The 26,261-nt window shown below is 36.0% G+C and overlaps 2 protein-coding genes across 5 annotated transcripts in view; both read right to left on the reverse strand.

Moving 5' to 3' along the window:
• The window catches only part of LOC108741734 (ubiquitin-protein ligase E3B), a 65,437-nt gene that overhangs the window by 38,281 nt on the left and 895 nt on the right, over positions 1–26,261 (reverse strand). Inside the window, exons 3-14 of one of the 4 annotated variants that reach the window (XM_018476638.2) lie at positions 26,064–26,252; positions 25,731–25,922; positions 25,485–25,674; positions 25,180–25,431; positions 24,942–25,113; positions 24,763–24,881; positions 24,378–24,696; positions 23,759–24,322; positions 23,567–23,696; positions 23,338–23,502; positions 23,155–23,266; positions 22,644–23,086 (exon numbers count right to left, since the gene is read on the reverse strand). In XM_018476638.2, coding sequence (XP_018332140.1) covers positions 22,914–23,086; positions 23,155–23,266; positions 23,338–23,502; positions 23,567–23,696; positions 23,759–24,322; positions 24,378–24,696; positions 24,763–24,881; positions 24,942–25,113; positions 25,180–25,431; positions 25,485–25,674; positions 25,731–25,922; positions 26,064–26,252 — 2,577 coding nt within the window. In that variant the 3' untranslated portion in view covers positions 22,644–22,913. Of the gene's footprint in view, positions 1–22,643; positions 23,087–23,154; positions 23,267–23,320; positions 23,503–23,566; positions 23,697–23,758; positions 24,323–24,377; positions 24,882–24,941; positions 25,114–25,179; positions 25,432–25,484; positions 25,675–25,730; positions 25,923–26,063; positions 26,253–26,261 lie in introns of those variants that run through there. The other 3 variants (XM_025978586.1, XM_025978585.1, XM_018476639.2) reach the window with 3 other exon arrangements.
• Positions 17,958–21,066, reverse strand: LOC108741735 (putative cystathionine gamma-lyase 2). The gene has a single exon (XM_018476640.1). It carries the CDS (start codon positions 20,612–20,614, stop codon positions 19,388–19,390), a length of 1,227 nt encoding a protein of 408 aa, XP_018332142.1. The 5' UTR covers positions 20,615–21,066; the 3' UTR covers positions 17,958–19,387.

Below are 26,261 nucleotides of genomic sequence, written 5' to 3' on the forward strand. Positions count from 1 at the left end.
ATAATTGAATGTTTCTAAACTTAGTCAGGGGATTTTAAAATTAGATGTCTGGAAAAGTTGGAAAAGTCAGGGAATTTAATTTCGAAAAGTCTGTGGTCACCATGCGTCATCATCATTACTTTCTAAAGAACATTGATACAGCTGAGATAGCCATTGATTGGACATTGTGAAAATTGCTAATGATTGAAACGTTTAGTAAAATAATGAAAGTAAACAAATTGCCTACATTCCATATCTAGAATATGGTCTATTAAATGGAATTTTTATTTTGAGAGTTCGGTTAAATTTTTATTTAGGGCAATAGATACACAACAAGAAGTAGGTGATATTTTCAGACAGACCTGGTTGGAGAAATTGGGTATTGCACACGTCCACCTATTTACGCGTTTTTGCTCGTGCGACTATAAAAGAAATTAGCACTAAAAGTTTTTATTTTGAACAAATGAGCATTTTAAATCAAAAGATCCACTAGGCATTATTTGTTGTATCGAGGTCTGTAAATTTTAGTTAGGAACGTCTCTGATTGTACCCCATACAAACCTTTAACATTTTTATGGGGGTGAGACCGCCACGAACTTTTTATGGTACAGTGGTGGGGGAGACCTCCTCTTCCGATCCCACCCACCCCCACCCCCTTCGGGTAGGATCGGACATTATCTAGACATTTACTAAAAATTTTGTTTATCAAAAGTACAATAACAGAGTTATGGATGAAATAGCCTTAGATGGAACACTCTGTATATCAAGCAACCCGCCTTATTCCGATTCTTTGGGGTTTGCACAGTTCTTCCTACAACAACTACTAAATTTGATACAACAGATTGTTATATTTTTTTTTTTTGATAAAATTGTAGGAACGTATAGTGATACACTTTTATTTCGATGAATAGTTTAAAATTACCCATCACTGCATGTTTACATTGTGATAAGGATTAAATTTTTTTGGATCAAGAAACAATAATGCCAGTACATGTATAATCAAATGTGGAACATGAGACATTGCACAGTGGGTACCAGTATAGGTAAATATTTACATGTAAATTATCAACAAAGTGTCTTGTTAAGCTTTTGTTTCAGGCTAATCGTTACGAAGAAATTATAAGAAACAAAAACTAAAAGGAATACAGCTGGTCATCTTTTTGTTCGATTTCTATGTTATCTGTCATTCATACTGCTTATAATTATAAACTACAATACATCAAGTGTCTTTTGTATATTGTGCATTATGTAAAACAAAAATGGTAATTATAAGTAAGTATCTAAGTGAAACAAACAATCAACGAAATAACGCTGCTACTGTTACAAAGCTTTGCGTAAACCTTTTTCGTGCAATATCGTTTCTTTAACGCTCTAAAAAACTTTACAAAACCTTAAAATGTCAATCTGCAACAAGTGGAAAAAATAGAAAGCTTTTTTTTTGTTCAAATTACTTAAAATGTTGTTGCCAAACAAATAATTCGTACTAGTTTGGATGGTTTACATTTTTATATCGTCCTTATAGTTTATTAGAAAAAATCCCTGTTTTTCATGACCATTGCTATTTTCCTTTACTATTTATGACATTTACCATAACAATCAGTTTTTTGTGAAACACTAAGAAACTCAATAGTGGTTAATATTAAATATTAGAGTGAAAATTCATTCAACGTTTACCGTTTATAAATTATTTCAAGTGCATCCTGCACCTTCCCCGGGGATAGAACCCGCGATCTTTGACTTTACGCATCAATGCTCTGACAAGGGTTTCGTTACCGGAGAGGGTGTGACAATAACAACAAATTTTTCCTTATTAACCTAAGGTAGTTTATAATAGTTAAAAATTGAAAATAAATTTTTACATTAATTTTTGTTATATCCTGGAATTTCTAGCTTTTTCAGATATTACAACATTCATGGGACTATACAAACTCAAAAACCCTCACGGTAAATGCAGACTACTGAACTAACAATACCATCATCATCATAAGGTCATCAGTCCTAAGACTGGTTGGACACGTACCTCCACTCTTTCCTATCCTGAGCTAATTTTCGCATTTCCCTTAAACTAGAACAACTCACATCCTTAACTATTTCCTAACTTCCGTTTTTACCTCTAATACGTCTCTGAGAAGGTGTCCTACCAACCTATCTCGCCTATTTTTTATTGACTTCCATAGAGTCCGCTGTTGTCCTATTCTTTCTAATACCTTTTCATTTCTAACCTTATCTATCCACGGTATCATCTTTCTTCTGTAATACTACATTCAGAACGCTTCTAATTTTTTCTTTTCCGCCGCGCCCACTGTCCATGTTTCGCACCCGTACAGCGCCGCGGTCCAAACATACACCTTTAACAATCTTTGTTGAATTTCTAAATCTGTATATCTATCCCTGCAGTTGTACTGTTTTTAATAACAATACGAATATTTAGTATATTTTGGCGTTTATCAAATCTATTCCATAAGAACTATGTATAATGCGAAATTATGTCAAGGTCGGATTTCCGTTTGGTAACATAGCCCACTTGGTTTTCGCAGGCTCACCTTTCGCTGTCGATGTCTCCACAGTGCGCGATGCTTGTTACCAAATCAACGCACAGAAAAATGAAGACAGTTTGCTATCTATTACTGTTACAATTCGGTATGAGTTTTTAGCTTTCTGTAGCGGTACCTGTGCGAAAATTTGCACAGATCCGAACACACATATTTAGTATACGGTAAGTGTATTATTAAAACAGTCCACCACCAGGAAATCTCCGAGGTGACCTACTGACACCGATATCTAACCATGTACGAGCCGTTTGTTGGTTACTTGCTTGGTTGCACCGTACAGTTCGAGAGTCACTTTTGGCCTTTCATCTACCTATCTACTTGCTCTTACACACCAGAACAAACTTGCAACATGTGCAAAAAGAACATTGTTACCATTATACAAAATTAGATTGTAAAACAGTTATGTTTGTGTGGAAAATTGATTGAAGCTACTTCATTAAAGCGAATCGGGTCTTTGTGGCTATTTCCCTTATTTGAAAATTTTTTTTGGTTTCTATATTTAATAAATTCGTAACCTTTCCTTATTTTTCCTATTAAACTTTTGTGGGAATTGCTCCCAAACAAAGAGTCTTGTATGTGTAGCCCTATAAAATCTGATGTAATCTACGATAATGTAAAAAGTCCAAACCGATGAAAATTCTAAAGAAAATGGAGCCTATTTTGAGAAGCCTTTTTATCCCAGCCAAGAGAGATCAACATTTCTTAGCTAAAAGTCTGGGTTAGCACAAATAATACATTTGAACTACCCTATACTTTAGCGTTCCTGTAATTAAAAAAGTGAGTCACATTTGTTACACTATGAACAACAACTTTGATGTTTTATTTAGTTTCAAATGAAGCTTTTTTGCACTACAATAGAAACTAAAGCAGCTGCCTATTGTTTTAGAAGCAATACATATAATAAGTTCTATGTTACAATTAATTAAAGAGAATGCTTTTATGGAGTCACAATCAGTAAATTTTACAGTAAAAACAAACGTGGAAAATTATGTGTTTTTTGGAACAAAATCGCGTAAAAATAGGTACAATTTTACTTTTGAAAATTGCCATGTCAATAAAACTCGTTTTTCTGATATAACCCGACTAAACGTCTAAACGCCTGTTTATATAGTCAATAAATTTATAATGCCCGCATAAAACAACGAAAATAGATGCCAAATATTGCATAATACAATTGGTTAAATAAAAATTGTCTAGAGTGTGGTTCGGTGAAGGCTGCACAAGTAGGTACATATTGAAATTTGGTATTTTGTAAAAAGTAAATTCAAAAATATGGGTTTTGGGTCAAGTGGTACACAACGTGTATTTCGTTCGTCTTCGCGTTTACAGGCCATTGCCAGTGAGTGAAAAGTGCACCATGCTATAACATGTACGTAATTAAACATAAAACACTTACTTATAATACATGCAGTTCCTTTTTGTTTTTGCAGAACGGAATAACCTTGTGGACTACTTCAATCCGCCCAAATTTGGACATATGGGTACAGTTATACAATACTTATATACCATAATCTAACCTAAACATCCTATTCACATATTACAATCAGGAAATTGTCTCTCACCGCATTAGCCTATCTAAACCCTTCACGTGACGCATGTCCAATCCTTTCTCAGGATAACCCAGCCTAACCTAAACCCATAGTGCATTGCACTTCAATCAGGGTTCTTTTATACCATCCCCTAACGTAACCCAATGATTTTGATGGTGGCTCCTAGCCTTGTCACATTCTATCTAGGACCTTACGATAGCCGAACATTAACATTTAAACACGTTCAACACGTCAAAAGATTGTTAATTTACAATTAAAAATTCCAATTAAATGAGAACATCTTGGATAACGAAAGTGGACCATGAGTCAATTCCAATATAGCCTATCATAGGCTATCTCAGCTCCACAAAAACTTACCTTTACAGCCTTAGTTACGTACAATACTGTCACAATATAGTGATAATCACCAAACGATTCGCCGATGTAACTTATTCAACAATACGAATATTTATACTATATTTACATGAGATTAATCACGTAGAAGTTATGTAACTTGACATATACGTGTCTTAACTTAATGAAAATAGAGATAACAAGTAAAAACCTTTGTCAAAAATATATATCTGCATCTTTTGAAACTGAGAATTTCACAAATAAAACTTACTACAAAAATAAGTGATGCGAAAATATAAAATTTTAACCATTTTACGAAGATAAAAAAAACTAATTTTGCTTACCATTCAAAGTCGTTAATCTACCAAAAAGATGAAAGAGGACTCACCTGAAAAGAAAAAACAAAAGTTAGCATATGATAACGAAACACTTTCTATTTGTATTTGTAAAAAAGCCAAGATGTCTCATGTATAAGCAAGTGATTTGCAAAAATTTCAACGACTTAATTACGTCATCGTTAATCCGTAAGGGGCCAGACAAAAATTAATTAGCATAAAAACAATATTTGCATACATAAAAGAAAAGGTCGTTGCCTTGCGTGTAAACAGGTCAAAAAGACATTTTTCTGTATACGTGATCAATCCACACGCCATAACAGCGAGGGTTAATGAAGTAAAAGTAAGTCAGAAATTTTCATATATTTCATTTACTAACAGAAAAATAAAAAGAACGATCAATTGTAATATCAATATACCTCAACAGGGTCAGAAAAATTAGCGAAAATGTTATTATTAATCATTTGGGACACTATAACCCCATATGTTTTTTTTGAGAACCAGTCATAATAAACGATATGTCATTTTAAACGGAGTCATTATATCCAAACTTTCCTACAGAGAATTTAATATTAATACCAAACTTATCGCTGCAATTACTTCATATTAAACGGTTGGTCAATATAGGCGGAGTCATAATAAACGAATTCCACTGTAATTGGGAACCAGCTAATTATGAAATCAAAATAATACATCATCTTCGTTTTTATGTGGGACTATATTATCAAATAGACATATTGTCGGGAAAACGCCCTAAAAACTAACTTTAAAACCACTAAAAGTAAAGTGATTGATTAACAGGAAAGTTTTAGAGAATTGCTTTCCTCTTTTTATTTGAATTTTCACATTTTTCTTCACATATGCCTAATAGAAATCTATCCATATTTTGAATCTGTATAAGCAATAATAGAGTAATAAATCAGAAAATCTAATTATCAATAATTAAGTTTCCGATAAGAATTACAATAAACCCTTTCGATTTCATTAGTTCCAACGAACGATACACAACACATTTCCTAAACCGTCAGTCTCTTAAAAGACAATGGAATGGAGTTTATTAAAGCACAATATCCTCAACGTACCGTATCAACATTTTAGACTACTTCAAAGATAATGGAAATGGGTGCAAAGTTTGACCGATATAACGCATACAACAAATAACAAACCACTAACAAGTTGCTAGGATTACTATTACGATTACCTACGATTTGTTTTTCAAATTTTCTCCTTAATTCAATTATTAAACATAAGATAAACACTTGGCGTACCAACAATACCCATACCGAATAAGTGAGTAAAAAAGTACGATAACTGAATCCATTTTCTTTTGCTAGATACGCACATAATAGTAAATCTACAATAGCTTGAAAATGTTTAATGTAACACATCATTGCTATTTCACATTGTTTTACAATCAAAAGAATTGTTTTTCTTGTGACTTTTATACATGGTACCCACATACAATGTCGGAAGTAATTTTAAGACTGGACGTCTCGTAACGGTAAAAGCTACAAATGTATGACATTGGTTCAGACTTTGAAGGGGTGCAACCGATCAAATCTGGGAATATGCAACTGGTACAAGACCACAGAATTTTTTGTTTTTTGAAACTTTAGTAGGGTGGGGATACAATAGTTGATCGAAAAAAAATATGGTCAATGACCATATTTGAACTGCAATACATCTATCAATAATAAATTTTGAAACTGAAATGGATATGTAAAAGAACATTGGGTTTTCTCACAAACGATGATTTTAAACTAGATCAGGCTACAAATTAATAACACAAAGAAATGGAAGACGAAACGAATACAAGTAACAAGAAGTAGAATATAAGTTTAGAATAATGGGTATTTGAACGAAGTTATTAAATAACAAGATGTGACCGATTTTAGGTATTTAGGAAGTCAGATAAGTCAGGACGGAAGGATAGCGCAGGGTCGAGTCGTCTTCAATAAAAAGAAGTCACTTCTATGCTCGCGAACGGTTAATTTAGAAATTCGAAAAGTGTATGTATGGAGCGCGGCGCCGTAGGGGTGCGAAACGTGGACAATGGGCGCGGCGGAAAAGAAAAGGTTAGAAAAAATAGGAGAATAGAGGACTCTATGGAAGTCAATAAGAAATAAGCGAGATAGCTTAGTAGGACACCTTCTCAGGCATGAAGGAGTAGTCAGAGGCATATTAGAGGCAGAAACAGGAGTAAGAAGGGGTAGAGATAGAACTAGATTAGATTACTGTTCGCAAATAGTTAAGGATATGGGTGTTCTAGTTTTACGAAAATGTGATGGTTAGCTAGGGATAGGAAGGAGTGGAGCTGCGTGTCCAACTAGTCTTAGGACTGACGACCTTAAGATGGTGTTGAATTATTACAATTTAATTTGTAATATCAACTAAAATACTTAGTGAATTTATTTTTGCTGGGATTTTATTTTTACAAATTCGAGTCCAAATTGTAATATTTATTATTTTCTCTTACGAAACAACGGGCTAGTGGGATAAATTGTAAATATCCCTTTAATAATTAGGTAAATTTTCCTTTATCATTTTCTCCGTGAATATAAAAAACCACGATTCACAAAAGCAAAACGAGTTATAACACTTATTAAGTGCATACTAAGCATTCCCAAGTTGACGGTTATTTTTTATTATTAATGAGCAATATTGAGTCGTGCAGGAAAAACGAAGTGAAAAACAATAATAATAATAACAACAGTGCATTTCGTTGTTTGCTTTGCGACACACATACATACACACACGCACACACAACAACCCTATCGTATCCTACATATTAATTTCCACATGAAGACATTGCTTGGTAAACTTATTATCTAGCGGAAACAGGTAATGGTAACCATTTATCGCGAACAAGAGCACTTGTCTTTGAGCTTGGCAAAAAAAACTCGCCATGGAAACACGTGACGTTAATTGAAACGATCGTAAGGTAAGATGGATGTTGCACACATGTCTAGGTGTTCGTTAGTGTGTGTGTGTAAGTGTATCTTTAATCGTAAGTGCATGATCTCAGATTCCAGCAGTCGTCACTTGCACTTTTTGTCCTTCTTTATTAATTATATACAGGAACAAACAGAAGAACAGAGCATGAGATGTAGTTATAGCTATTCATGTGCTAAGAAGAAACAGTGAACAGACTAACTTGATTATGGACCGAAATTGTTAAATAGGTACTAATTGTGTGAATATCTTCGGGAGTCACACTCAGTATCTAAATTATATCCAGAGTTAGAGATCATTGGACCTTAAAAGTCACCCAAGATATTACGCCTAGCAATGTCGCTGCTGTCGCGAACTTATTCAAAGAGATGGTCGCTTGAGTGTGGCAGAAGTAGGTAAAGAAATAGGAATCAATGTTGGGAGTATACACAGCATTATCCGAGACCAACTTAAACTCCCAAAAATCGTGGCAAGACGGGTGCCACGTTTGCTTATCCAGGAAAACAGAAATGCGAGAATTGAAGTTTGTCAGGCGCTTCTTGCTCGGTTTCACAACAAAGGCGAGGCATTTTTGCATCATATTGTAAGGTGCAATGAAACTTGGGTTCACCATTACACTCTCGAGTCGAAGAGGTCCAGTATGGAGCGGCATGGCCTAGAGGTCTAGACCATTGCTTAGCATTCGGGAGGACGCCGGTTCGATTCCGGGTCCGTCTGCCTTGGTGCAAGTTTTTCTGTGGTTTCCTTGGATCAGTTACGCAAATGCTAAGGCAGTAATATTCCACAGATAATCTTTCATTCCCTTCTGTCTTCATTTCGTCTGTCTCATCTTTCTCACCCGAACCACCATCCACCCATTCCCACGATTCCTGAAAGCAGGCTGAAGAGGGCCTTCCGCCCTACCTTCCGGCGTAGTCTGGAAGGACTGCCCACCCACCAGTATTACTAGCTGGTGGGAATGAAACACCCAAAAGTTTTTTTTTTGTGGAGAACGAAGGGAGAGCCAGGACCATCGAAGGCGAAAACTCGTTTGTCAGCTGGGAAGGTGATGTTAACGGTTTTTTGGGATTCTCAAGTTTTGTTCCTCGATTTTATGAAAAATCGTCGTACGATAAACGCTCTATATTACTGTGACCTTCTTGATAAAGTTCGAGCTGCCTATCGGTCAAAACGACGCCGGCTGCCAGTCCGAGATGTCCTGCTTCTACATGACAATACAACACCCAGAAATTAGTGAAAATGCACTGGATTAAACTCGACCACCCTCCCTAAAGCCCTGATCTTTCATCATGCGGTCGAACAGTTTGTGCGCAATTGGTTGGATACTCGCCCGAAATCATTTTTCGAAAATGGCATGAAAAAACTACCTGTTCGATGGGAAAAATGTATAAATAAAGAAGAGAACTATGTAGAAAAATAACCACCAAGTGTATTTTATTTTTAAAGTACCTAATAGATAACTTTTTTTGACAAAGGCTCGTTTATATTTGAATGAACCTCGTACTAAAGAGTATTCAAAATGTTCAGCTTTAACATCTATACGAAGATATGACTGAAGGTATTTGTACGAATTTCTCTACATTTATTGATGATTGCATGTAATAATATATCCCTACGTTCGGTTCTCAATTTGCCGCTAGTGTATGGTGTGTTGTGTTTTGAAGGAAGTTTAATTCAGCTGCATGAGGAAAACTTCAAGACCTGTTGCGTCAAGTTGAGTAGTACATAATGAGTCGGACCTTTAATAATTTATTCACTAGTGCGTTTCCATCATCAGACAACTGCATTTCCTGGTGCAGACATGACGACGATGACGACGAAAAACGAAGACAGAAAAGCTGAAGGCATTTTATATTATTATTATTATTCCTCGTATAAAGACACTTAACATACAAGATGCGTTCCCGACTACTTCCTCAAACCAACCAACCAACCAACCAACGGCAAAGTTCATTTGTCTATGGTTGAAGGTACACTAGCTAGTGTATTAGTATTGGGTGTACCACCATCTAATCCCGTTAGTCAAAAACAAAAAAACCAAGACCGCGAGTAGCAAGTAAATTAAGATTTTAATGAACGAAATCAGCGGTTGTTGCTATCGGTACAAGTACATCGTTAATCCTGGAAGGTATAATGGGTTTACAGGACAACGTTAGCTAACATAAAAATTGCTTTTGTATAATATGAAACAAAATGAAGCAATTAGTCGAAAATAACCTCATTTATTGCATATCAACAGTCTATTCTAAAATTGTACTTAATTAACAATAAGATGAAATTGAATTCATACACAAATGTAGTTTGTTTTAATACTTTAAAATGGTATTGTAAAATCAACAATTTAGGGTTCTATAATTATTGTAGTTATTGTAACGACAGCTGAAGGTATCTGCATGAATTTCCCTATGCCACACACCGTAATTTTCGAAATCTTTCGTCATAGGAGTAAGACAATACACGCACTTTAAACAGGCCCAAACATAATAGTAGGTTTGCACAGGCTTAAAACTGTTACAGGAACCTCTTTTCCGCTAGCAAACAAAAAAAACAAAAAAAGGTACGCGAAGTCGTGAAACTGTAAAAAGCACATTATAAAAACGAAGCCTTATTCTTTTGATTACGCGTTCTCTTATCCAAACATTTTCCAGTAGGTATATCTGTATAATACATGCAAAGAAAATACAAACCAGTTACACAAAAGGCAAACACAGAGCGAGACTGTTTGGTGAAAAGCTGCGAGGTCAATAAACCAAACAAAAAAGCTTCTCCGCCACGAATTATTGACAAAACAGTCGACAATAACGCACCATTTCAGTTTACTTACTGCACAACCTTTCACCAGCGATACTTTGAAAGAAAATTTACGACTTAACGTAGTAAAAAAACATTAAAATATATTAATTGCATATTTGCTGTACATGCGCGAATAGTAAACTTTGATTCATAAGGTCTTGGATCTACACTTTTTCCCACCGTAAGCCAATCTTCGCATTTCTCATCATCTCCAATAAACCATTCGTGAACAGTTATTCCACTTGGGTTTATCTTTACCCCTATTCTCTACATTTGTTTTCCCTTCTAATATGTCTCTAACTAGCCCTTCATGTACCAAGTACCACACCAACCTATCTCATCTATTTCTTAACGACTTCCACAATTGTCTTTCTTCTCATACTTTCTCTGATGCCTTTTCATTTATAATCTTTTGTGATCACGGTATTTCTAACATTCCCCTATATAACACCACATCTCCACCATCCACTTTCCACAAACATCAACTTTAAATTATCTGTTCCAAAATAACCGATTGCGAGCATAAAAGTGAAAAAAGTAATTATCTAATGTATTTTTCTACCATCAACTAAACGGCTTGGAAATAGTTCGTAATTTCAACAACTCATTCATTTCATTTCCCTAAAAACTAAACCAAGAAGGCCAACGATCTTTTTATTTCTGCTCTGCTCTTATTTTGATTATAGAGTCGATAAAACTCGTATTATAAAGTCATATTAAGATCGTATATAAAAACCCAAAAGAGCTTCTATTTTTAGTTCGCGTTACTGCTACACTGTAGCTAATATTGAGAAAAGAAAGTTTCACATTTCTTCAATGTTTTGGTAATAGCGTTAAAGTGATTCCATGCTGGGACTTACAGGATCATTATGTCCTCCCTTAATTAGTTCATTAGCTTGTTGCATTCGTACAGAGACTACCTATAGTAAAACCTCTTGTTTTCTCTTAACGCGAAGGACCCACTTACCCGGGTTTGAAAATTCGTGTTCGTAGACTACGTCGTTGAATTAGCCGACGACCGGCGGCGCCTGCATTGATCCGGCGCTCTCCCCCTATTCGAACCGAGACGTCGACGCCGAGGCTGGACGGACGCCCGTCAGGTCTAGGGAGCGTTCTAACCGCCTAGAGTGCTATATGTATTACAGCTGTGTCGTTGGTCGGTCGACGACGTCGTTTGTTCGCGACGACGCCGACGCGTACAACCAACATGGAAGTCGCGCAGCACGGCGTAAGGAGACGGAGAACGGAACCCCATTTTCCCGTAAACGGGCCGCTGGATATAAGGAAGAGACCAGGAGATTATTTCGGAATTTTATTAACGACCGCGCAATGTCTTTTTCACTAAAAAAGCTTTGCAGTGCTTAAAAGTTCAGCTACGTGTTCGTTCTCTAAAAAAAACACCTTCCTGAAAATGCACCACCACTCGCTTAGAATTTCGTATTAATTCATGTCACTATCGAATACTTTTAAGCCAGTTTAATCTACTCTGCTACTAAAACTTAGTAGTTAAACTTTTAATTGTGGAGGTCGTCATATGTTGAAACTTATGCAAACTGAATAAATAATCAAACCATAATTTTCATCTAGATTACGGAGTGTTATTACACGTCTAAAGTAAAGGCATTAAAGTGAACAAGGAGTAATACTAAATGACCAATTACACTTGAGGAAGTCTCTTCTTTTAAACCTAAATTTAGATAATAAACAACCACATCCCTCACTATCACAAATGGAAATGAATTTGTCTCTTAATAAAAAAACACCTGTATTATTTGGAAGTTATTTATTATAAAATAGAAGTAGGTACTAAATATATAGTATCATTTTGAAAGTCTATCATTTCGGTTTTGACCGTACTCGATTATTAGTCCTTCTTCTTAACGAGTTATTGTACTTTCTACATTAATTTTTGATGCATTATCAGAAAATGAACATGTACCTACATTTACAATGTATTCCACATGACACACTCCAAAAATCGTGCAAAATATGTTAGCTACAGGAAATTGATTATTTGAACCAACGTTTTTTCGCGGACAACCTTCCTTTTTTATGTATACAACGGTTGACATTGTTTCCCCAAAATCGTTGTTATCATGGTCGCCGATATGAAAATAGCACGCACGTGTCTAGGAGATTCATTCTACAGTAGAATCTTAGCGGAATAGACATTTATGTACGTTATACAGTACAGTGATGTGTAAATAATTTGAAATAACAACTGAAGACAATATTTTGATGATGTTTTCCACCCCTTTCCACTAAGAAATAACTTTTTAAAATTCGAACCCTAAAGGGATAAAACAGGGGTCTAATGTTTAATGTATCGATCAAAATACAGCCCAAACCGCCAAAGTCAGGGAGCTTGAAATTTTAGACACAAAAGTTCCTTATACAACGGTATCATCCACCACAAAATGAGTTTTTTAAATACCACCCTTATATGAACGCTGGCAACAATTACACGCACATAAGATTTTCTTTCGTTGATTTTTAGCAATCCCTTTTTCGGTCACACACTGTACAATAAATTAGTTTGTGTGTGTGAACATGCCAAGGTTATCATATCTAAATTTGCGTTAGTACGTACCATGTCGATTGCGGTAACGTAACGGCGATTAAGTAAAAGGCCTGAAATGAAGGATGATGGTTCGACTATAAAGTCTCGTCGATTTTCAATGTCACGTTCAGCTAATTAATGTTTGAACAGTGCGATTGATGATGTGGCGCCTTGACTCAGCCTTCAAATTAACCGCTTTTATTTCTCCATATCGATCTAATCGCAAGATTCGCATAATCGTGAGAAAATCCAACCTGATCCGGTATCACATGCACTGTTACCTGTTCAATACGTCGAAGTGTCACCAAACACCGCACCTTAGTGCCGAATCATCCTTAGGATTCACAAATTCAGAATGAGAATACGCAACTGAAACCCTCAACTCATTGTAAGTCTGTCCATTTGTCTATTATAGTCGCTCTTCTCAGAACTTAATTGAAAGCTATATAATTTCCATTCCTACTAAAACCACAATTCTGAAACAGTTTCCAGGGGTTTCCCAGAGCAACACAAAATTACAACGAAAAATCCGAACTTAATGGTTTCTGATAAGAAACACGCAATTTTCTATTTTTTTTAAGTATTTGTGTGTTTTGAATTTTCCTCAGACTTTTTTTTCGGTTATTAACTTCTTTTTCACCCGTTGGAATTTTTTGTTTTTGGACCGGGAGGACTTGCCAAATGACAGACATAAAAAAATGCAGTAAAAAAGTACTGTGAAGTGTTAGTTTTTAACATTGAGGTGAAATTCAAGGTGGACAGAATCCAACAACAATAATCGTCAAGCACTTGCTAAACAGCAGTCAAATATTTCATGGTCAACACCCGAAGTCTGCGAAAAAAATATCGTCTAGGAAGCTGCACGCTAATTTGCCATTACAAAAGTCCTCAGAACAGTTATTAGTTATAACTTGCTAACATTGTGTGTCTAACAATTACTGCTGTGCAAAATAAAACTGATTAATACTAAATAATACGTCAATCATCGCATTTGGCATGTCTATTTTCTTTTTGGGTACCTATAACTAGATTACCGAAAGGATAAAATAAAAATTTTCTGATAAGTAACCATGCCCTACTCCTGTTTCTATAAAAATATTATTTGAACAAACAAGCCTACCGGATTTACCCATGTTGTTATCAAGCAGATAAAAGGTATTACCTTACTAAGCGAAATTTTAATCGTTGTTTTTGATTTAATGGCCAGTGTCCTGCCAATCAAACCAGAATTGGGAACCCTTTCCAGATAACGCAGCTTAGAAGTACTCGACCTAAATTTTTAGTGTAAAATAAAGGGTTCACGGGAACAAGTTTACTAACCAAAGGCAGGCACCCTAATAAATTAAACACATGGGGTGGTATATTCCTGCCTTATCTCATACGTGCAGAGTATATAATAAACCATTTAAAATGCATTGCTTTGAATCGATTCATACATATATAGGTAGATACATACATAAAAGGGTTTGTAATATATACATAGGAAATAAGTGTACCAATTAATTTCTCTAGCCACCCTATTATCGCATACTTACGATAATCGAATGAAGGCAGATGATGATACAAAAATATTTTACACAAAAATAATCTGCTACAGTTTGATAAGTTTGGAGCCTATAATTTCTAATCAGAAAACTGAACAAGATGGTCCTTGCTCATATTTTCAACTTCATGTTTCCTCTACGATAACCTCTTGGTAAAGGCGTATAATCAGCCACATTTACCCTTTCTTTTTTGGGAATTTTTACAAAATTACAAAACGTCGGTTGCTCTCGTGCATTTCCACGTCTTTAGTATGGTGGTAGAGATACTTTTTAATGCCCGACTCTATATGGCAGATGTCGAACCACCTGCCCGAACAGCTGGCCCGATCAACCCGCACCCATTTTTTACCAAACAGAACAGGCAAGAGAACTGACTTTCTAATAACGGGTTGTTCACCCGGTTTTTGCAGTTAACTTACACACGCATCCCGGCAAAACATGTAAAATTTTCATAAACGACCACGACTGTTACATCCCTCGGGCACAATTATTGTCATTACACTACCCTCGTTGCAAAAAATTCATCTCACAGATGCAAAAATTGCAGACTGTAGGTACATGTACTGTACCCATATGATTAAAAAGACAGTGCTTTTAAAACTTTTGTAGGTAACTGGCCACGACTCATAAAAGTGTTACAGAAAAGAGACAGTTTAACATTTTTCCACAACGATTTATTCGCCTGTGATATAGGTAAATTTATTTTCCTGTCTGAAGCATATTTATATCCAACAAACTGTTGAACAAGATTAAAAGGATTGTGTGCTTTTTGTACTACGTATTTTATATTTTAATGTAGGTCGTTCCGTATTATTATGCCCTAAATTTGGGCTTGCTGGTGATTATTATCTAAATGTACAATCATTGGATAATAAATTTTCTGGTAAATAGAAAACATACGTTGTTCTTTCTACTATTTATAAAAATACTACTATTGGGACATCGTCTATAAAAAATAATTAGTCAGCGTCCTTTCAACGAGGCCACATTAAAATTAGAATTCTCCTTTTCACAATTATACCCTCTATACACTTACGTTTTGTAACATAATTTTTAACCCGTACGCATTTAAGAAGTTCGCTTGACAATCAAATAGGATTTCTCAATTTTCTCCACAATCAATTTGATTGATATGAAAATAAATAAAAGTAAAACTAAAATACTGGTATACAAGGGAAGAAAAAGTAGGGAAAGAGCGAATATAAAGATAGGAGACGAAAATTTAGAAGAAGTGGCTGATTTTAGATGGCTAGGAAGTCAGATAAGTCAGGATGGAAGGAGTAGTAGGGATATAATGTAGAGGGCACGCAGGGTAGTGTCGTCTTTAATAAAAAAAAGTTACTTGTATGCTCGCGAATAGTTAATTTAGAAATTCGAAAAAGGTTGTTAAAGGTGTATCTTTGGAACACGGCGTTGTACGAGTGCGAAACATGGACAGTAGCCGCGGCGGAAAAGAAAAGGTTAGAAGCGTTCGAAATGTGGTGTTATAGGCGGATGATGAGGAGAACGTGGGTAGAAAAGGTTAGAAATGAAGAGGTATTAGAAAGAATAGGAGAGAGGACTCTATGGAAGTTAATAAAAAATAGGCGAGATAGGTTGGTAGGACACCTTCTCAGGCATGAAGGTCTAGTCAGAGACATATTAGAGGCAAAAACAAAAGTTAAGAGGGGTAGAGGTAGACCTAGATTAGATTACTGTTCGCAAATAGTTAAGGATGTGGGCTGTTCTAGTTTTAGGGAAATGCGAAGTTTAGCTCAGAATAGGAAAGAGTGGAGGTACGTGTCCAAGCAGTCTTAGGACTGACGTCCTTATGATGATGAACCAATTTGACATTCCTGTAAAGAATATTTAAGATACATAATTTAATTTGCTATTTTTATTTCATTCTCTTATGTCGACATTGTTCATTTACAACATCCAACCGTGCCACCAATTTTTTCTAATCCTAAGGTGAGATCCTCTATTAAATCTTCGACATTTTCGATTCCGACTGAAATCAACACCATTTTAGGTGTGATACACATCTGTTCTTTCATTTCGTCGGGCATAGAGGCATAACTCATTGTGGCAGGCACCTCAATCGTACTTGTAACTCCTCCAAAACCAGTAGCCAGAACGAAATATTGCCGTTTACTGGCGAATCTTCTGACGTCGTCAGGAGAACCTTTTATGTAAGCACATATAAGTCCTCCGCAACCGGACATTTGCATCTTAGCAAGATTGTACTGAGGATGAGAAGGATGTCCGGGATAAAACAGTTTGTCCACTTTTGAATGGCTTTTGAGGAATTTGGCAATTTCCATGGCATTATCAAGTATACGATGCATTCGGAACATCAAAGTTTTCAAACTACGATTTATCATATAAGCATCGAAAGGTGGAATAGCAGAGCCCATCGTTTGTTGCAAACTTCTAATCTGAGTAGCAATTTTGTGGTTGTTTGTACAAACTGATCCTGCCAAGCAGTCGTTATGACCACCGGTACCTTTTGACAGGGAATCCACCACTACATCTGCACAATATTGAAAAGGATTTTGAAAATAAGGTGTAACGACGGTATTGTCGACAATGAGATAAATTTTTTTCTTTTTAGTAATTTTGCCCAATGCCGTGATATCTACCAATTTCATTAGCGGGATGGACGGACTCTCGACAAAAATAATTCGGGTGGTAGATTTTATCTTCTTCTCGAATTCATTGATATTGGTTTGATCCACGTAAGTGACTTGTATGTTATATGCCGATGCCACTACGTCCATCAACTGCCTGGTACCGCAGTAGTAGAGGTCTCCGCTGCAAATAATGTGTTCCCCGGATCGGACAAGGCCTAGACAGGAATAAATGGCCGCCATGCCCGTTGTAAAGCAAAAACAGTATTTGCAGGAGTACAGTGCTTTCAAGCATTCTTGCAGGACCGCTCTAGTTGGATTGCAAATTTGTTCGAATTCGGATTTGGCTCTCAGTTTCGACTGTTTATAAACTGCCGAAGTCACTACTGCAGGAGTAACGCACAGTGTGTTCCAATTCTCTGGCTCCTGTCCAGCATGGATGGCGAATGTGGAAAAATGACTGGGCAATGCACGAAGAAATCCAGAAGTGCATCTTGTACAATTGTTACTCGACGGCGTATCTTTTAGAACATCGCGAAAATCCCCGGGAGCATTACCTTTACAACATTCACAGGGCATTGGGCAAAAAAGATATTTCGAGGATAATAAAATAGTTTGACAATTTTGAAAAGTCACATGTGTCACAAATGTGCGATTGGTTAACGCGCCTCCTGTGATTTATTCGAGATATTTGGAGTAGGTACAATAAATTTTCAAGTTTGAATAAGAAAAAACAATAATAAGCCAAACATTTTGGAAATGTTTAATGAAATTATAAAATTCAGATTTTTGTTAATACGAAAATTACAGTTTATTTAAAGCTACCTCCATGTCTTCGATTAAATCTTCGATATTTTCAAGTCCGACATTGATCCGTATCATGGTATCCGTAATGCCAAGTTTATCCATTTGCTCTTTAGGCACATCTGTATGAGTCATCAAGGAGGGTATCTGTATAAGACTTTCAATGCCACCGAAACTCACCGCCAAGCGAAACAGTTTCAAACTTTGCACAAATCTCTTTGCTTCGTCGCCGCTTCCTTTCAGATAAATGGTCAAGAGACCACTGTGACCTGCCATCTGCTTTAAAGCAAGTTCGTGTTGGGGATGCGATTTTAATGCCGGATGTAGAACTTTTGCCACTTTTGGATGACCTTCTAAATATTTTGCCAATTCAAGATTGTTTAGCGATTGTCTTTTTACCCGGAGGGACATAGCCTTCAGACTCCTCAAACAGAGAAAGCAGTCGAACGGCGGGGCAGCAGTACCCATGAGGATTTGAAGGGTATGAATCTTCTCCGCTATGTCAGGAGAGTTGGTAGCAACGGCCCCCATTATCACATCAAAATGTCCGTTGACGTATTTAGTGAGCGAATCCACAGCAACATCTGCACCAAGGCTGAACGGGAATTGCAAATAACAACTTGGTGTTGAATTATCAACGGCTAGTATTAGTTTTCGCTGTTTAGTTATTTTGCTAACTGCGGCAATATCAACTACTTTTAAACATGGATTCGTTGGAGATTCAATGTACACCATGCGAGTATTTGGTTTAATATTTTTGGTGATTTCGCAAACTGTCGGATCCACATACGTAACCGAAACACCAAAGGAAGGGCAGATTTTGTTAAAGAGTCCTACTGTGCCACCGTAAAGATCGTCGCCGCAGACAATATGTTCACCAGATTTTAACAAGGCCATTACAGCAGTGACAGCTGACATTCCCGAAGAGAAGGCAAAACAGTATTTTGCCTGATACAGAGCGCCTAATGATTTCTCGAAAACTTCTCGGGTGGGATTGTTACGATGGGGCGAACCACATAAATCCAAATTTTGTTTAAACGCACTCGCTGTAACTAGAGGTGGCGCGACAGCCAGGGCACTCCAATTTTCCGGCTCATGATAGTAATGTATAGCTGTTGTGGCAAAGTGTTTGGGCAAGGCAACTTGGAATTCGCCGTTTTCATCTTCTCTAACAGTACTGTTAAAACGCGCTTGTGCGGATCTCATTATTTTTTTACTTAATTTGTTTACCTATTGTATTACATTAATTTCTTTATTAACATAACTAAAATTTTGACTTGTGTATATTGTATGATTACAAAGTGACATTTGTGTATGAAAAACGTAAATGTCAACATAATTTCAGCTACTTATAATTATAATAAATAAAATATTTTTTATTGCGCGGTTGAAGAGCAACATCCGCAGCCATCCAGGGCCCATTTTAAATCTTCCATAAGATCTTCTATGTTCTCAATACCAACGGAAATCCTGATCATATTTTCCGTGATTCCCACCTTCCTTTTCCGCTCTGGTGGGACACAAGCGTGCGTCGTAGTGTTTGGCATATTTATTAAACTAACAGTTCCGCCGAAACTAACGGCAGGCGTGAAATACCTTAAACTCTTCAAGAACCTTTTGCAATCGTCCTCGAACCCTTTCAAATAGAAAGAAAAGACTCCGCTATGTCCTGACATTTGTCTCCTGGCCACTTCGTGCTGCGGATGACAGGGAAGCCCGGGATGTAGCACACGTTCGACTTTCGAGTGGCTGTTCAAATATTTTGCAATAGCTAAACCGTTCGACGAATGCCGTTTCATTCGCAAACCCAAAGTTTTCAAGCCTCTGTTAACTTGATAACAATCAAATGGAGAAGGTGTACTACCCAAGAGCGATCGTATTATTCGAAGTTTAGAGTTAAGTTCGGTGTTGTTAAATATTAACGCACCCATAACAGAATCCGAGTGACCGTTATAGTATTTAGATAACGAGGAAATGACAATATCGGCCCCAAACGACAATGGTTGTTGCAAGTAACAGGAAGCTACCGTGTTATCAATAACCAACATCAACTTGTTTCTTTTGGCTACTTTCGCTAGCAAACGAATATCGATCACTTTCATGCAGGGGTTTGTAGGAGTTTCTGCAAAAATCATTTTTGTGTTTGGCTTTATGCCTTCCAAAAATTCTTGGGGATTTGCAGAATCCACAAAACTGACTTTCATCCCAAACGAGCCTCCAACCGTTGAAAATGTGTTAGCAGTACCGCCATACATGTCATCCCCGCACAAGATGTGATCTCCCGTTTGTAGGAGACCCAGCAGGCAACAAACAGCCCCTAAACCTGACGAGAAAACAATGCAATGCTTGGCGTTGTGAAGAGCGGCCAAACAGTCCTCCAAAACATCCCTGGTAGGATTGTCCATGCGACCATAAAAATAGGGGGTCCTTTCAACAGGACTCAGCTGTTTATATATACTTGATAACACTAAAGCCGGCGTAACACATAAAGAATTCCATCTTTCCGGTTCTTGACCGGCGTGTAACGCAAGTGTGGAGAAATGTGCAGGAAATGGTAGGAAATTATCCTTTTCATTATCATTTTCTTGGCACGAACACGACATTATTGTATTATAGTTTGTTTTATATAATGTACCTACTAAAAATTTTGACACAACACCAAACAGTACAAATATGAAAAGAAAATGGGACAAAGGGTGAAAACGCTTACCTACTTGATTGTCTAAATTATTTTATAAAAGTGATAAGCACGTAAACCATATGGAGCAAAATATGTCAAAGTTTGTCAAACATTTAGTTAAAATTTTTATAAAGTTCCCTATGAAGGGAGCAAGTAAATTTCCAGTATTTGTGAGTGTGTCGGGACTGTGAACCTGGTTCTGCAGGATATATGTCCCAGTCTACGCAATAAAAACGATTTTATAATCAATTTATTCGCATTTTTCAATTAGAAAATTGGCTAAAAATATTCATCTTACTTTGTAAAATATTGTCAAGATACGAAATTGTTGATGTAAAAGACGAAGAAAAACTACTCAAGGACAGCTTTTTGAGAGCTTACCAGACAACACCAAAAGCACCATATCCGATGGGCCGATCGGGCTGGACCTGCTCCTGTGTATGGGCGGGAGCGGCGGCATGTTGAGGGTGGTAATAGGGCTGCGCTGCATGCAGGCCACCCTGCTGTCCCCCCGCCGTGGGGCCCGCTGCTCCTTGCATCAGGCTCATCGACACAGACATGGACACTCTTGAGTGGCGGCTGGGGCCGACCACAGCCATGAAATACTGCACCAGTTCGAAAGATTTAATTTAACCGCATCACACGAAACCACCGTAACTTGTAATTCTCGGACCGACCGATATTGAATTCGTGAAAACTCTTGCTTCCTATGAAACGTCCTTATTTTTACCCTGCTTAGCGATATATGGTAATTGTAATAGTGTAGCAATGATAATTAACCTGGTTAAGCTAAAGGTTACACAGTAGTGACAAATGCTGAGTTTATTTAAGCATAATGTTCCTAATCTGACACAGAAAATTGTTCAGCCTGTTTAGCTCAAAAGCACTCACTAATAACGTGAATTCACGGTATATAAAACACAATCATCCAGTTTCGGTTAAGTGTATGTGTGAACGGGTTCTCTTTTTGTTTGGATAAGGAAGAGGTGACCTCGATGTATCAAGTTTGCAATTAACCACTTCGGCTGTTTCCTCGAACGTATGTTTATGCGTGCATTACTTTATTTTCCTTTTCTATTAGAATCTAGCTAGGCACTAACCACAAAACGAAAAATTCTAATTGGTGTTAGGTCTCCTTAAAATCGCAAAACAACTGATAAGATCGTTCGATCTTGCATGGCGTCAAATTCAGCGTCTACGACAGGTCACGGTTTCTTTTATCGAGTTACTTTCTATTATCACAGTTCTCTTGTTACGATTGTTGTAGAAATTGCACTTTGCGAAAAGGAAACGACACAAAAGAATAAGTTAAAAGGACTATGTTTTTGTGTAGCACGCACAGCACAAACACAACCTGCCCCATTCAGAAGGAAACTGAAAGCGAAGTAAGCCGAAAGCGGATTTTGAAGTTACCGAACAGTTGCGTCTGCGCGTTTTGGTTTATAACAGCTGACTACTTAAATGAAATTTAAATAAGACAAATTTCCTACTAGTATATGCAACCAATCTTACATTTCAATTTATTCGTATTTCGATAAAGTTTATATGCAACCCATATCACATTTATAACGCGTAAAATTTAATTAGTTATTAACTCTAAAAGCCCATTAATATTTTTTTCTTCATTGCTCTGTTGAAAATAGCAATTTTTCTAAATATCTCATTATTTAATCATCATTTAAATGCCAATTCTTCAATCAATTAAAAAGCAAGTTAAGCACAATAAATTACAAAATCAATAAAGAATCAGACACAGTTTAAATCTTTAGTTTAATATTAATATGTTTTAATTGCTTGAATCTCTATTTGATACTCATTTCAGTAATTAATTGTTCTTTGTTCGTTCATAAATTGTTTAATTTGTAAAGGAAATTAAAACAAACAATTACCAAATTAATAATGTATTGGCATAGGGTTTGATTTTTGGGCATAATAAAATAAAATTTTCACAGTTTCATTAGTACCCATGTACACATGTAAATCCTTACAAGTTTTGTTTATTTATATAAATGTATAATAATATAAAAGTGATATGCTAGTTTTAGAAACTTACCAGTTTATGCAAACTTTTAATTTGTACTACTAAACAAAACATGAAAACTGATCAATATGCATGCATGGTCATAAAGATAAATTAACGTTGTAATAATAATAAAATTAATTAATATATCACATTCATTAAAGTACATACAATAATCGGCAATAATACAGAAAAAGGAGAATCAAGACAATTCAAATCCTGTATTGCACGAGACTGCATATCTTAACTTTTCACGAAGTGTACTTTTCTTTTGGTAATTTGGCAATTTGAGAAGATTAAAGCACGTGGAAGATGTTGGCAAACGATTTTGCGGGTCTTTCTTTCTTATAGTGAAAAACCCACGAATAACACTGCCTGTTTATAATCGTTTAATAATTACACAAACAAAAAAAATATTTTATATTATGTAAATCGTTTCTTACCAATTGTGTCTCCCGTATCCTCATCATCTCCAACTTCAACACATCTAATGGAAAAGGGCGGTTCCAGATGGGCAAAACCTAACAAAGGGGGCTTCGAGCAACTTGTTACAAACTGAAATAAGTTTTCAGTTTATAAAAAGTGTCAAGAAAACTACTAGAAATGTACTTTTAATTTCATTATACCTTAAGGAACATTCCCTTCTCTTCATCTGAAAAGTCTTTATCAAGTATATCCCAGAGCCAATTAACGACCCTGTGAGAGTCATGGAAACCCCCGTAATATTGTGTGTGTTTTCTTAAATCTTTTAAATCTAGTGGAACATTATCGCCCGAAATTAAACGTTGAAGCTAAAAATAATTTAATTTAATGCTTAAGCTATAACCTTTCTTGAAAACTTCTATTATAAATTACCTCTGGGGTTGAAAATAACGATAACCATTCAGGACTTATAATGGACCTGAAACCTCTTATAAAAGCCGCTGTCTGGTCTTTAATTTGAACATGCATTCGAAAGTGAGCCATTAGATGAATGTAATTTATTCTGTAATTTACCTAGCGTTCATTAGCCAAACTTTTTAATATGTTAATGTCAAGACCACTTACTTATTGTCGTTGGTAACTGATACGGCTTTTCCTCCAGGTATCAGTTCGTGGGTGACTAGTTTTCCCAAACAATCTTCATCTGCAGTAAAGGAAAGGTCCAACTCGGACACATCTCCTTCATAGTGTTTAATATAGTTTAAGCTCCTATAAAGATCGGCATCTAGAGATGGTAGTTCATCCACACAACTGTACAAAGCCTGCGCAGTTTGGCCCAGAACTTGACTTAAAAAAAAAGACGCAAAGGGCACGTCGACCACGATCCCTTCGTACACAGCCTTTCCTAACATCCTACCAACAAATTCAAACAGTTGCAAGTGATTTTCTTGTAAATAGGACGTGGGAGAGGGATATAAACGCTCTTCACTGGTTATTTTAAAAAGATTTAGTCCTGGGTCAAAGACCTTTTTAATGCTTTCTTCAAGGAATTCTTTAAATACTCCATCTTGGTCAATACCAGCCTCGTCTAAACCTTGTTCGTTAATAAAACGTACACGAATAACACCTTTAAGATTTTGAGGAAGGATAAGAGCCAGTTGGCGGTAACCGTCCTCAACTATTCGAGATCTAGATTATAAACAGACATTGTGTAAAGTATTTTCTCTCTCACTAATTTTCTTACCTGTGGACGGTAATAAGTGTTGACTGAGGAGAAGCACATGCAGATTCTGTCAGCCCTAAAACCGTTTTCTCATTAATAATGTATTTTCGGAATAGTCTAACTCTATCTTCATGTGGTATAATATGAGGCATCGTCTGCAGTAAGATTTGCTGTGCTCTCCGTCCTTTTTCTAAATCAACCATGAATGAAGAGACTTTGATTTCCTTAATTAGCCAATGTCCAAGAGGTGTGTATCTTCTTCTACAATCCCTTTTGTACAGCACAATTAGTAATGTGTGAAGGGACTGGAAAAGTTGATTACTTTGAATAGACTTCAAATCTGGAACAAACATACACATATGTATACCACACAATAAGAATTTGATTAACGATAAAAATTGTTTACCTATTAAACTTCCTATAACTATTTTGTAAAGGAAAATATTGAGAAAATTGGATAAGATAACAAAATCGCTGAGTTTGAAAGGGTTTTGCTGCTCATACAATTCCATGTCATCTAAAATTCTGCAATTACGACGAAAAATTAAAAATACTAATTATTTTAAAATGTAAAAACATTCTTACGTCACATAATGGGTCATACAATCAGAAAAAAGTTGTAGCATTTGGAACTCAGGTGCAGTACATTTGGTATTAACAGCTAGATGATCTAAAAAAGTCTTTAAGCCACAATTTGGTCCAAGGGAACATAAAAATAACCAGAGATCATAAAGAAACCTATCTCTATAGCACAAACCTAAAATAAAAATAGATTTTTAATTTTATTAAATTGAAGGAAATGCAAAAAAGAGAAAACCTTTACCAGTTAATATGTCTAATTTCAACTGGGTTAAAGTGTGTAAAGCTGTATGGTATAAGGAACACATCAATACTACTCTGTGTACTTCAGGACTGCCGAGAGATCTGTAGCTCTTTTGAGTGTTTGTTTTATTAACCCTTGAATCGAGAGCTCTTCTCAGAAAATTTGTCCCTGAAAAATGATTGCTGTGTCCTGAAGAACCTCCTGGAGCATGAGGTGCTTCCAAGTTCTTCACCAGAGATGATAAAAATTTTCCTGTAAAAAATTTGAGGTGTAAAAATTCACTCCCAGGTTTGAAAGGTAAGTACCCAAAAGAATGTTAACTATTTCTGAATTCCATAACAGATGAAGTTGCATTTTTACATGAGGAATTGCTGCATGAAGTGCTGAATCCATTGGTTGAGCAAACCATCCTAAAACTGGATGCCAATGGGTCAAATTTGACTGTTTTACAACAACATAATGTTGACAACTCTCTAGTAGACCCGTGACAACTACCTTATAAAAAAATTGCATCATTTACTATTTTCCCTTTTGATTTTTAGAATACATACTGTAAATGAAGGAAAACAGATTTCCTTCAATGTAGTGTCTCTTTCTATATATCCTAATTGTGTTATATTTGCAAGGAGACAAAGTGCATAGTTTCCTTCAAGTGTATTAAAAACTATTCTCATTGCTTGCTGATTAGATAAAAGTTCAATGCTTCTTAGAAAAATTTTATTTGTTACTAAAACTGTAATACTCTGAAATTAAAAAGAAACATAAAAATTGCACTTTCTAACTATGAATAAGAATATAATTAAAACAATGAAAACATTAGAAAATAATAATGTAATCAATTTTACAGGTAAATAATAATACAGTTTAAAAAAATATGTACTTACGTCTGGTGTCACTGTTTGTAAATGTTGAATAATACCAGGCACGGATAATATTTGTATTAAAAACATGGTCATAAATTTGTCAGAAAAGTCTGCGGCAATAAGTGGTCTTAAAGCTAAAGTAATAATTGCTGACAAGGATGCTGCCTTAAAAACAATTCTTAATCTACTCAATCCCTTAATTAAAAGACCCTGAAAGTA

The sequence above is a fragment of the Agrilus planipennis genome, unplaced genomic scaffold (assembly GCF_000699045.2).
Source record: "Agrilus planipennis isolate EAB-ADULT unplaced genomic scaffold, Apla_2.0 scaffold7, whole genome shotgun sequence".
Classification (NCBI taxonomy): domain Eukaryota; kingdom Metazoa; phylum Arthropoda; class Insecta; order Coleoptera; family Buprestidae; genus Agrilus; species Agrilus planipennis.

What these genes read in the sequence shown, in the direction of transcription:
- LOC108741735 (XM_018476640.1), bottom strand. Translation starts at nt 20,614, where the DNA reads ATGTCGTGTTCGTGCCAAGAAAATGATAATGAAAAGGATAATTTCCTA.